Raw genomic sequence first — 13,948 nt, 5'->3', positions numbered from 1 at the left:
AGTCACCAACAACAGTACTGGTCCCCTCTGCTCGTGTCCTTGCTGGGAACTCACACACACACACACACACACACACACACGCCTCTCGCCGTCCCTGGGGCAGTGTCACTGCCCTGCATACAGACACCCCCGTCCCTACTTCCCTTCCGCTCCTACTCACCCAAGTGATGACCCCTTGTGGCATCCGGAGCAAAAGAACAAACTGCTGGAGGAACTCGGTGGGTCAGGCAGCATCTGTGGAGGTAGATGGACGGCCGACATCTTGCGCTGAGACCCTGCATCAGGACTGAGAGTGCAGCGGGGAGATGGCCGGTATAAAGAGGTGAGAGGGAGGGGTGAGGCAGGGGCTGGCAGGTGATAGGTGGAACCAGGTGAGGTGGGGGATGATGGGCAGATGGAGGCGGGTGGGGAGGTCGCAGGGAGGGTGGGGCTAGGAGACACATTGCTGCCGCTGGCTGCCAAGGCAAATAACAGATAGCAACAGAACGTCCTTCATTGAAGGCAGTGACTGCCAACCAACTGTTGAGTCTGGTACAATAATGTATCAAGAGCTGTACCATTTGGTGTGCTCAGGTTTTGAGGGTATACTCACATTTAAAAAACTATGTACAAGGATGTCAGGGTTCTCAAAGAGTGGGCAATATCCCCGTCCCAGTGAGCTGTGGAGTTTGGACATGTTCAAAGCTGAGACGTTGTTTTGTCCAGCAGTGGATCCCAGGGTTATGGGGAGGAGGGTGGAGAGTGGAGCTGAGGGCAAGATCAGACCAGCCATGATCTCGTTGAAAGGCAGAGCATGATCGAGGGGCCAAATGGCCGACTCCTGCTCCTAGCTCCGGTGTAATGGCGCTGAGGTACCGGGTGCTTTATGTTCTTGGAACCCAAGGCCCTGGACACTGAGCTGAAACCATCAGTTCAAATCCTACCACAGCAGCTGAAAATATAAATTCGATAAATCCGGAATAAACGGTGAGGATTGGGAATTGTGCCCAGCAGGTTCAGAGAAGGAAATGTAGCATCCTGACCCTGTCTGCCTGATCTGTGACCCCCTGACCCTGAGTACTGCGATCAACTGTCAGCTACCCTCCAAGCTGCATTAATGTGAAGATACTATACGTTGTGGGAACATCTTCACCAGAGGTACAGCAGCAGTTCAAGGAGGTATCTCAATCCATCTCAAGGGCAATTCAGGATGGGTGAATAATGGTCAAAGGTAAACATGCACCATGAACAGACTCAAGAGGCCGAACAGTCCCCTCTGGTTGTGATGTGAAGCAGCTTCTCTGTAGCTGTGACACTTTTCTCTGTACTGTTGTTATTGTTTTTACCTGTACTACATCAACACACTCTGTACTACATCAATGTAACTGCACTGTGTAATAGAACAATACAGCACAATACAGGCCCTTCAGCCCACCACGTTGTGCCGACCTTCAAACCACTCCTAAGACTATCTAACCCCTTCCTCCCACATATCCCTCTATCTTAAATACCTCCATATGCTTATCTAACAATCTCTTGAACTTGACCAATGTATCAGCCTCCATCACCGCCCCAGGCAGATAATGAACTGACCTGTACGATCGGTATGCAAGACAAGTTTTTCACTGTACCTCGGTACAAGTGACAGTAGTAAATCAATACCAATAATACCAATACCAGATGAACACGATGTTATCAACTTTATCCAGTGTATTATGAATTAAATATCATTTAATTAATTAATGTTGTTTACATGACTTTAGCTGCTGCTTTGTACACTTTTGATTGTTGACGGTTTGGCCCAGGAAGCCTCCGGTGGTAACAACCGTTCACCTTCTCACCAGCGACCTCCCCTTGGTGTGGTACAAGGTCCCATTGCAGTCCTTGAGGGGTTAAATCTGGTGGGCGGTCCAGCTGGGGCACGTTTGGTGGGACTAGCTGGCGGAAGGAACGGTGCCCTGGCACAGACCCGGTGCCAGCCGCACCGGCCGACACTTCCTCACGTGGCTACGCTGTGCATGGCTCACATCTGGGGTTAAACCGTGCACAGGTACGGCACCTGCACTATCGTACAGCTGGTGTAACTGTACCAGTGGTGCACAGTTATAATCAGGAGTGCACAGTTACACAGATGGTTCACAATTACACAGTAGTGCACAATAACACCAATACAGCATTATCACACCAGTAATGCACAGTTGCACAGATGGTTCACAATTACACCACAACAGCATCATTAAACCAGTCGTGCACAGTTACACAGATGGTGCACAGTTATACCAGGCGTCACAATGGCACCAATGGTACACAATTACCCCAGTACAGGGCAATTACACTGGTGTTGTGGTACTTGGCCAACAAACCATTACACGAATGGTGTACAGTTACACTTGGACAGCGCGGTGACACAGGTGGTAGAGACGCTGCCTCATAGCCCCAAGGATCCAGGTTCAATCCTGACCTCAGGCGCTGTCCGAATGGAGTTTTTCCACGTCCACCATCTCAAATTATGAGTGTTATGGGGAGATATTAATTAAATAACCCAGATTATGATTAGAAGAACATCAGGATATGAGGAGAGCTCTCAGTAACGGGTACAGAGGGAGCTGGTGTGCAGAGCGGGGGTAGTGTGGGGAGGTAGGAATCTCCCTGTGGCCACCTCACTCTCCACACCCACTCCCTGTGCATTGTCTGGGCCCTGCTACACGCAGTTCCCGCTCACCTCAAGACCCCCTCCAGTAACTAGGAGAAGACCCTGTGCTCACAGATCCATCACTGCTCACTGAACATGACGACCAGATGTGGGAGAAGGATTTGGGGGGGACAGAGTGTGAGGTGCTCTCTGAACCGGCAGCCCCTGGCACTGAGGGAATTCTATCTCTGTTATCCTACATCCGATTCACTGGCCCCTTCCTTCTCCTAGTCCAGCCCATTCCCATCGTTCTATGCCGGGGACCGTGCCTTCAGCTGCCTGGGCCCCGAGCTCCAGAATTCCCTCACCGAGCCACCCCTCCCTCCTTTAACTCCCCCCCCTCCAAAACCTGCCTCCTTGACAAAACCCTCTCCTCTTCTGCAAAGCAAGGGCCCTGGCTCTTCAACAAGAGCACAAACAATCTTCTGGAAGAACTCAGCGGGAGGGAAGGAAGTGTCGACGTTTCGGGTCGAAACCCTGCATCAGGACTGACAGTAGAGGAGGGGAGGGGAGAACGGCCACTATAAAGAGGAGAAGACAGGCCCTAATACCCTCTGCATCCTTTCTCGCCACTTCTCTTTATACCAGCCCTCTCCCCTCTCAGTCCTGATGCAAGGTTCGGACCCGAAATGTCGACAGTTCCCTCCCTCCCCACAGACGCTCGACCCACTGTTCCTCCAGCAGATTGCTTTGTGGCTCCAGATCCCAGTGTCTGCCGTCTTTCTTGTGTCTCCCTTGGCCTTTAAGGTTGGTCTGCAAGGTTTAACGTCGCAGGCTGGCACTCCCCTGAGTCACAGAGTAATACAGCACAGCCCAGCTCGTCCAGGCCCACCTAAGCTGGTCCCATTTGCCCGCGTTTGGCCCATATCCCTCTAAACCTTTCCTATCCCAAGAACTGGCAGCGGGACTGCCCTGGAAGTTCCAGTGAGGTGGGAGAAGTTGCTGGTTTTCACCTGCTGAACATGTCTGAAGCAGGCACTGAGCACCAAGTTTGCCAGCCTCAGCTGCACCCAACATTGGGGCAATCATTGGCACTACCAGGGGGCAGTCTAGGACCAGGGAGCCCGCAGTGTCACTTGCAGGTTGGAGTGAAGAGGTGGAGTCCTCAGACCCAGTACACAACTCCTGATCTACCAAGCAGCAGTGTTCCCTGCCCGCTGAAGGATTCCAGAGGCCTCGACAGAATGTGTCTCAAAGTTTCACGATTCCATCAGTGGGAGAGTCCAGCATCCGAGGGCACAGCCTCAGAAGAAAGGGGCGTCTCTTTACAACTGAGATGGGGAGGAATTTCTTCAGCCAGAGGGTGGTGAATCTGTGGAATTCGTTGCCACAGAGGGCTGTGGAGGCCAAGTCATTGGGTGCATTTAAGGCCAAGATTGATAGGTTCTTGACTGGTAAGGGGGGGTTAAGGGTTACGGGGAGAGGGCGGGAAAATAGGATTAAAAAAGTCAGCCATGATTGAATGGCGGAGCAGACACGATGGGCCGAATGGCCCAATTCTGCTCCTATACCTTATGGTCAAAATACTGGGAAAATACCACCAACACCATCTCTGCAAAGTTCTCCAAAGTTACAGAGAGAAACATTGAAAATAGAAGCTGGACTAGACCATTCTGCCCTTCGAGACTACCCCACCATTCAATGCAATCATGGCTGACCCTCTCTCACAGTAACCATATTCCCACTCTCCCTCCTAACCCCTTCACGCCTTTTGTTTCGAGAAACCTGTCCTTAAATATATCCAGTGTCTTGCCTCTGTGGGTAGTGACTTCTAACAAACAACCTGCTGGAGGAACTCAGCGGGTCCAGCAGCATCTGCAGGAGGAAAGCAATGGTTGACGTTTCAGGGACCTTCAGTCCTGATGCAAGGTTTGACCTGAAATGTCGACAAGTCCTTTCCCCTGCAGGCACTGCTCAACCTGCTGAGTTCCTCCAGCAGATGACTTGTTGCTCCAGATCCCAGCATCTGTCTCCAATTCCCCAGGTCCTCCTCCCTTCGAGTGAAAACATTTCTCCTCATCTGGGTCTGAGATCTCTTGCCCTGTAACCTGAGGCTTTTTTTGGGTGGCCCACATCGTTGTGACATTCCTCCTGCCTCTTGGGAATGTCTGGCCCATGAGCACTCGAAGTGGAGGAGGAGCAGTCAGGATGGGATTGAGAACCTTGAGTCTGTGCGTCGGGACCACACAGAGGTCCTATGTCAGCGGCAGTGGGAGTGGACCATCTCACAAACGATGAGGCTGCTCTTCAAGCCCCTCCTGCTCCATCTGTGGACAGGTCTGCAGGTCCCACACTGGCCTCATCAGCTACCTCAGAAGTGGAAACAAGTCCCTCTCAATCCCCAAAGTCAGCCTTGGACAGGAACTGTTGAAACTTAAGCTTGTCCTAGCTTACTCCCGAAGTCGGAGAGATGGCATAATGGTGGTTTTCCCATTCTCCCTCCCACTCCCCCTGTCCCCACATACACACACGTGTTGAGCTTAATGTCAACAAACTGAAGGAGATTTAAAGGAGATGTGTGGTCAAGTTTTTTTTATACACAGAGAGTGGTGGCTGCCTTGAATGTGTTGTCAGGGGTGGTGGTGAATGCAGGCACAATAGCAACATTTAAGAGGTATTGGGACAAGCATGGTGGATATGGACCCATGTGCCCGTCTTCACTCAAGGGAGAAAAAAAATCAGCCCTGATCGGATGGCAGATCAGACTCGATAGGCTGAATGGCCTAATTCTGCTCCTGTATCTTATGGTCTAATGTACAGGCAGGACATGCTTTTAAGGTTAGAGGGGGGAAGTTTAAAGGTGACGTGAGGGGCAAGATTTTTTCCGCTGAGAGTGGTGGGTGCCTGGAATGGGTTACCAGGGGGAGTAGTGGAAGCAGGCAGCTTGGTGGGGTTTGAAGTTTTTAGAGAGCCACATGAATGTGAAGGGAATGGAGGGATGTGGATGATACACAGGAGGACACTTAGTATAAATCGGCATCAAGGTTGGCACAACATTATGGGCCGAATGGCCTGTCCTGTGCTGTACTGTTCTGTGTTCTATGTGCAGTTAAAATTGGCATTATGGTTGGTACAGAAATTGTGGGCTGAAGGGCCTGTTCCTGTGCTGTACTGTTCCATGTTCTATGACAGGCAAAGAGTGGGGTTTGGGAAACCCAACTAGCATGGGAACAGCATCAAAGGCCATTGATTGGCATTAATCAGGGAGTTACAGAAGTTTCACCCACCCCTGGTCTTAAATACCCACTGCTCCCGACGGGACACCACGAGTGAGAACCACTGTCCTTTCCCCTCCGCAGATGCTGCCTGACCCGCCGAGTTCCTCTGACGTTTTGTGTGTTGCTCCAGATTCCAGCGTCTGCAGTCTCCGGTGTCTCCGTTGTTTGCGGTGAACGTTTGTTCACCGGCTGCCCTTAACCTTGGACATTGTTTGTTTCTATGACTTACTGATGGGATGCAGACATCACTGTTTAGGGAAGATTAAGATGAATGGGATCCACGGTGAATTGGCCGTTTGGATTCAGAACTGGCTTGCCCGTAGAAGGTAGTGGTCGATGGGACTTATTCTGGCTGCGACTAGTGGTGTTCCACAGGGATCTGTACTGGGACCTCTGCTGTTTGTGATTTATGTGAATGGCCTGGATGAAAATGTACATGGGTTACGAAGTTTTCAGATGATATGAAGATTGGTGGTGGTGTGGATAGTGTAGAAGACTGGCAAAGGATACAGCGAGACACAGATCAGTTGCAGATATGGGCGGAGAAATGGCAGATGGAGTTCAACCCGGCCAAATGTGTTGCACCTTGAGAGACCACATGTAAAGAGAAAGGACACTGTTAACAGCAGGACCCTTAACAGTGTTGATGAGCAGAGGGATCTTGGGGTCGAGGTCCATATCTCCCTGAAAGTAGCTACACAGGTTGACAGGGCGGTAAAGAAGGCGTACAGCATGCTTGCCTTCATTAGTCGAGGCACTGAGTTCAAGAGTCAGGAAGTTATGTTCAGCTTTATAAAACTTTAGTTAGGCTGCATCTGGAGTATTGCATTCAGTTCTGGTCGCCCCATTACAGGAAGGATGTGGAGGCTTTGGAGAGGGTGCAGAAGAGGTTCAGCAGGATGCTGCCTGGATTAGACGGCACATGCTATGAGGAGAGGTTGGACAAACTTGGGTTGTTCTCTCTGGAGCGGTGGAGGCTGAGGGGAGATTTGATAGAGGTTAATAAGATTATGAGAGGCATAGACAGAGTAGACAACCGGTATCTTTTTTCCAGGGTGGAAATGTCTAATACCAGAGGGCGTGCATTTAAGCTGAAAGGGGGTAAGTTCAAAGGAGATGTGCGGGGCAAGTTTTTTTTACACAGAGAGCGGTGGGTGCCTGGAATGTGCTGCCTGGGGTGGGGGTGGAGGTAGCTACGATAGGGGCATTAAGAGGCTCTTAGATAGGCCCATGAATGTGAGGGAAATGGTAGGATGTGGACATTGTGCAGGCAGAAGGGATTAGTTTAGTTGGGTATGTTATTACAAATGTAATTGGTTCAGCACAACATTGTGAGCCAAAGGGCCTGTTCCTGTGCTGTACTGTTCCATGTTCTATGTAAGATCTACTCGGGTCAGGCAGATCTAGTCTCCACCTCAGAAGAGCAACTTGCTGAGCCAAAGAGTCAGTCACATCAGTGGGTCTGGAATCACCTACAGTCCAGAGCAGTTCAGGTCGGCGGATTCCCTTCCCTAAAGCAGTAGATGGCGGTTACAACAATTTAGCAGTTTCACAGACTATTACCATACTTTGCCTTTACAGAATACTCAGAAATAAAACTGTCCCTCATTTGGACCTAACTGGTGGGGTTAGGTGACAAACTTCAGCGGGACCAAGGTTTGGGAATAATGGGGTGGATGCCCTCTGAAAAGAAGTGGGATTCTTGTAGACAAGGAAGGCATTCCCTTAATTTGTGCTCGATGGAACCTCTGATGGGGAGATTTAGGTAAGTTCCTGGTCTCTCTGTGGACCGCCTGCTCCTGCTGGGAATTAGGAGGACATTCCACAGGGAGAGGACAGGGGAAGGAGTGGGCAGGTCCTGGGGTGAGGGCAGCATTGAGTATTCAGAATGAAACCTGGATGGCAGGGCAGAGGTTGCATGTTCAAAGATCTGCAGATGCTGGAAATCTGAGATAAAAATCAAAGTTCTGCAAACATTCAGCAGGTCAGGCAGCGTCTGCAGAGAGAGAAACAGAATTAAGGTCGAAGATGCCGATAAACATCTGTATTCTCACCTGCTCTTGTCTCAGCTTTTATTCACTTTTTCTCCAACTTCCCTCAGTAACCCAACAACTGGATGGTCTCGAGAACTTACCCCTGTGGCAACCTTGGCCTCACCCCTATCAGAGATATTTCCTTTGTCCCACTCACGGCTCCCTTCACCCTTTCTCTGCAACTTAAAATGAACTTGTTTTCTCTCTCTAACATTGAGCTAAACCCTCTCTTTACGGATGCTGCTTGACCGGGTGGGTATTTTCAGCTTTAGGTTATCTCATGGACTTTAAAAGGAGAGGTGTGAAGAGCAACTAATGTCTCCAATGGTTGTGGAGTCTGGGACAAGGGGCTGGGAAGGAGGGAAACACTTTCACTGAGGGTGACAGAAACTGGGAACTCTCTTCCCCAACAGCAACTTACGTTGCGTCTATTGTTAATTCTAAATCTGAGATTGGGGGGAGGTGGGGGTCAATGAGCGAGACCACAGATCAGCCATGATATCATACTTGAGGGGCTGACTGGTCTCCTCTGCTTCCTGTGAGGAGGTTTGGAGGGGTGGTTGGTGGGGGGACCAGGAGTATGAGCTTAGGGTCTTTTCTACGGGAGGGCAGAGGAAGATAGATGTTGTGCTTGATATGTTGAACTAGGAGGATACGATATTAATGTACATTACCCCCTTCCACATCCCAGCAGCTAAACACACACCAATATAAAAACACAAATTACACCCAGAGAATAAAGAGTATTTGTGCTGGGATCTTGGAGGTGGTCATCGCCTGATTAACCCACTGGGAAGGAAAATCAGAAATTCTCCTGAGAGGTCTCTCCAAGTTGATGGAGCCCATTTGTCACGTATTGTTGTTTCTTAAGGTTGGGCATCCTGAGTTTTTTGTGTGTTAGTTCACGGTGAACCTGCCAGGTCTACCTCTGGCCTTGTCTATTGAATGCCTGGTCCCTGGTAGATACCTTGACCAGGATGGCCAGCTGGTTCAGCCTCTTCCCTTCATTGCACTCTCTGCCCTTTCATGTCCATACTTCTATCGGCACCATCCGCTCTTTTGTGCTCAGTGCCGGGAGCAGGTTTTCCTCGGACAGGAAGTAGAACGGGAATTGGACGAGGAAGCCACGGATTTTCTTCAGCTCTTCCACAGCTTTGGCCGGATCTTCAATATTCAGACCCAGCTTGGCGTTGAAGGCTACCAGGTCACCATTGTTCTTCACGTGGTCCGAGGGAAGACATCTGAAGACCTAACGGAAGGACACAACACACGTTAGGTTTACCCCATAACAAAAGGAATTCTGTAGCTCCCACAGGATTCCCACTCCCCCAATAACTTCCAACATTACCTTTTTCCCAGGGTTGGGGAACCAAGAACTGAGGGCATAGGTTTAAGGCGAGAGGGGAGAGATTTAATAGGATCCTGAGCAGCAACATTTTTCACCAAGAGGGTGGTCCGTACATGGAACGAGCTGCCAGAGGAAGTGGCTGAGGCAGGAGCATTAACAACATTTAAAAGACACTTGGATAGGAAAAGTTTAGAGGGATACAGGCCAAATGCGAGCAAATGGGACTAGCTTGGATGGGAATCTTGGTTGGCATGGACCAGTTGGGCTGAAGGGCCTGTTTCTATGCTGTATGACTCCATTATCCTGGTAAAAACATTCCAAGCCACTTCACGAGAGCATGATCCTATTAAATGTGACCAATCCACCAGTGAGATTGTGGGGAAACTCAAGCTTAATCGAAGGGGTAAGTATGAAGGAGGTGGGAAGAGAGGTGGCGAGGGTCGGAGAAGGAATTCCGGAGCTCTGGAGCCAAGCGACTGGAGGAATGGCAGCCAATGGTGGAGAGATGGGAATCAGGGACGATCAAGTGGCATGAACAGGTGGGTGAGAAATCGGTGGGGGGGGGGGGGGTGGCTGGAGGAGGTCACAGAGATAGGTCTAGGGAGGGGCGAGAATTTGTCACAGAATATGGAATGGTACAGCATAGGAACAGGCCCTTCGGCCCATCATATCTGTGCTGACCACAATGCCAAATTAACCTAAATCCTTTCTGCCTGCACATGGTCCATATCCCTCCATTTCCTGCACATCCATGAGCCTATCAAAGAGCCTCTTAAACGCCTCTATCGTATCTGCCTCCATGCCCACCCTTGGCAGCACATTCCAGGCACCCACCACTCTCTGTGTAAAAAACTTGCCCCGCGCATCTCTTTTAAACTTTCCTCCTTGTCAGTTGATGAGCTCAGAGGTGGTGAGTGACTTGGGGCAGGGCACGGCACAGGCAGCGGGATGTTGGAGAGATGTGGAGCGTGAAAGGCGGGCCAGGGAGATCTGGGAATTAGAAAGGCTGATTCTTGGAAACTCAAAGCTCTCATCAAACAATATCCCGAGTTCCCCACCACTGAACACTTGCTCATTACAATCACCCTGAGTAGACTGGAGCTCCTTTTGAGTGGAATTAGTTTGAATTTTCACCAAGGCACATGGCACAGTGGTCCAGCTGAAATAGCCAATGTATCTTTCCATCTTCCCAAACTTCACTTCCCGCAAATTAAAGTCAATCCATTCAATTACAGAGACGACCCAAGGACAGGTTGAGATCCACCCACACTGGGGGTGGGAGAATGACAGCCATGCCGACCAAGATTCCCATCTAAGTTAGTCCCATTTGCCCATGTTTGGCCCATATCCCTCTAAACCCTTCCTATCCGTGAACCTGTCCAAGTGTCTTTGAAACGTTGTAATTGTACCTGTCTCAAACACTTCCTCTGGCAGCTCGTTCCAGACACCCATCTCCCTCTGGGTGAAGAAGTTGCCCCTCAGGTCCCGATTAAACCTTTACCCTCTCACCTTAAAACTTTGCCCCCTAGTTTTTGATTCCCTTTCCCTAGGAAAAAGTCTCAGTGTATTCACCCTAGCTATGATTTTATACACCTCCATAGGGTCACCGCTCAGTCTCCAATGCCCCAAGGAATAAAGTCATAGCCTGCCCAACCTCTCCCTGTAACTCAGGCCCTCGAATCCTGGCAACATTCTCGTAAATCTTCTTTGCACTCTTTCTGGCTTTGACGTCTTTCCGATAACAGGGTGAGCAAACCTGTACACAGTACTCCATGTGTAGCCTCACCAGTGGGAGATCTGACCAGGACACAAGGGGGGAGGGTGGGATGTTGCGGAGGGTCTCTTCCCAGGATGGAGAGTCTGGAACCAGGGGCTCAGCCTTAGGGTGAGGTCAGCACCTTCAGATGGAGATGAGGGGAGAGTTCCTCACCCAGGGAAATGTGAGTTTTGGGAATCCTTTCCCCAGAGACCATGGACTCTCGATGGCTGATGATACTTGAAGTGGGATTCAAAGCATTTCAGAATGAGATGAGAATATCATCAAGACTCAGAATTTGCCGTGGTCTCATTGAGTGTTGGGGCAGGCTCAACGGGTCAATCAGCTAACTCCTGCCCTTATATCTCCCCTTCTACTCACCATGACCCCCACTCCCATCTCCCACAGCCCCCATGCTCCAGGGCAAGGAGCATCTCTACAATTCCCAGCCGGATTTATCAGTGACCGTCCTCGGACACCATCAGCCTTTCACCTAACGTTGCACCTGCCTTGTGAAGCCTTGCCAAAGATCCTGCTCGAAGCCTGTTGTTCGTGCAACACCAGCCCTTCCCCCCACCATCAGGTGGGTCATTTCCACATACAGATTGTTGTAAATTTGACTAAATATTCAAGAGCGATTTCATCATCAAGTCACAGGGTGGTACAGCACAGAAACAGGCCCTTCGGCCCACCATGTCCATGCTGACCTCTTTCCTCATCTACACTAATCCCATTTGCCCACATTAGGCTCATATCCTTCTATGCCTCGCCTATTCAAGTGTCTGTCTAAGTCCCTCTTTAATGTAGTGACTGTATCTGATAAGACAAGATCTCTTTATTAGTCACATGTACATCGAAACACACAGTGAAATACATCTTTTGCGTATGAGTGTCCTGGGGGCAGCCCGCAAGTGTCGCCACGCTTCTGGCACCAACATAGCATGCCCACAACTTCCTAACCCGTACGTCTTTGGAATGTGAGAGGAAACTGGAGCACCCGGAGGAAACCCACGCAGACACGGGGAGAACGTACAAACTCCTTGCAGACAGCGGCTGGAATTGAACCTGGGTCGCTGGCGCTGTAATAATGTTACACTAACCGCTACACTACTGTGATTCCACTACCTCCTCTGGCAGTGTGTTCCAGATATCAGCCCCTCTCTGTTACCCCCAAGATCCCCTTTAAAACACTTTCCTCTTACCTTCAAACTAAGCCCTCTTGATTTTAACCGCTCTGCCATGGGGAAAAAGGATTTGGACAATCTAGAACCATAGAACAACACAGCAAAATACAGGCCCTTCGGCCCACCATGTTGTGCCGACCTTCAAACCACTCCTAAGACTATATAACCCCTTCCTCCCACATATCCCTCTATCTTAAATTCCTCCATATGCTTATCCAACAATCTCTTGAACTTGACCAACGTATCAGCCTCCACCACCACCCCAGGCAGCACATTCCATGCACCAACCACTCTCTGGGTGAAAAATCTCCCTCTGACATCTCCCTTGAACTTCCTACACATTACCTTAAAGCCATGCCCTCTTGTATTGAGCATTGGTGCCCTGGGAAAGAGGCGCTGGCTGTCCACTCTATCTATTCCTCTTAATATTTTGTACACCTCTATCATGTCTCCTCTCATCCTCCTTCTCTCCAATGAGAACAGCCCTCGCTCCTTTAGTCTCTCCTCATAATCCATACTCTCCAATCCAGGCAGCATCCTGGTAAATCTCCTCTGCACCCTCTCCAACGCCTCCACATCCTTCCTATAATGAGGCGACCAGAACTGGACACAGTACTCTAAGTGTGGTCTAACCAGAGCTTTGTAAAGCTGCATCATTACTTTGCGGCTCTTAAACTAGATCCCACGACTTATGAAAGCTAACGTCCCATAAGCTTTCTTAACTACCCTATCTACCTGTGAGGCAACTTTCAGTGATCTGTGGATATGAACCCCCAGATCCCTCTGCTCCTCCACACTCCCCAGAATCCTGCCATTAACCTTGTACTCCGCCTTGGAGTTTGTCCTTCCAAAGTGTACCACCTCACACTTCTCCGGATTGAACTCCATCTGCCACTTGTCAGCCCAGCTCTGCATCCTATCAATATCCCTCTGTAAGCTTCGACAGCCCTCCACACTATCCACAACACCACCGATCTTTGTGTCATCTGCAAACTTGCTAACCCACCCTTCCACCCCCTCATCTAAGTCATTAATAAATAGCACAAAAAGTAGAGGTCCCAGAACCAATCCCTGTGGGACACCACTAGTCACAGCCCTCCAATCCGAATGCACTCCCTCCACCACAACCCTCTGCTTTCTACAGGCAAGCCAATTCTGAATCCACACGGCCAAGCCTCCCTGGATCCCTTGGCCTCTGACCTTCTGAAGAAGCCTACCATGCGGAACCTTGTCAAACACTTTATTAAAATCCACATAGACCACATCTACTGCACTACCCTCATCAATCTTCCTGGTCACCTCCTCAAAGAACCCTATCAGGCTAGTGAGGCAAGATCTTCCCTTCACAAAGCCATGCCGGCTGTCCCTAATCAGTCCATGATTCTCTATCCTATCCATAGATCCTATCTCTTAGAATCCTTTCTAGCAGCTTACCCACCACAGATGTAAGGCTCACTGGTCTGTAATTCCCTGGACTATCCCTACTACCTTTTTTGAACAAGGGGACAACATTCGCCACCCTCCAATCCTCCGGTACCATTCCCGTGGACAATGAGGACTCAAAGATCCTAGCCAACGGTTCAGCAATCTCTTCCCTCGCCTCACTAAGCAGCCTGGGGAATATTCCGTCAGGCCCTGGGGACTTATCTGTCCTAATATTTTCTAACAGCTCCAACACATCCTCTCTCTTGATATCTACATACTCTAGAACATTACCCTTACCAACACTGTCCTCAGC

At 49.9% G+C, this 13,948-nt stretch overlaps 1 protein-coding gene across 7 annotated transcripts in view; it reads right to left on the bottom strand.

Annotated features, from left to right (window-relative positions):
- Window positions 1–1,690: 1,690 nt before the first annotated feature.
- LOC127571989 (phospholipase D1-like) overlaps window positions 1,691–13,948 on the bottom strand; it is a 168,484-nt gene continuing 156,226 nt past the window's right edge. For all 7 annotated transcript variants that reach the window (XM_052018785.1, XM_052018783.1, XM_052018786.1 and 4 more), the window contains one exon: window positions 1,691–9,171. In XM_052018785.1, coding sequence (XP_051874745.1) covers window positions 8,947–9,171 — 225 coding nt within the window. In that variant the 3' untranslated portion in view covers window positions 1,691–8,946. The remainder of the gene's footprint in view (window positions 9,172–13,948) is intronic.

This window comes from Pristis pectinata, chromosome 6 (assembly GCF_009764475.1).
Source record: "Pristis pectinata isolate sPriPec2 chromosome 6, sPriPec2.1.pri, whole genome shotgun sequence".
Lineage (NCBI taxonomy): Eukaryota > Metazoa > Chordata > Chondrichthyes > Rhinopristiformes > Pristidae > Pristis > Pristis pectinata.
This window is presented reverse-complemented; position numbering and strand designations above follow the sequence as displayed.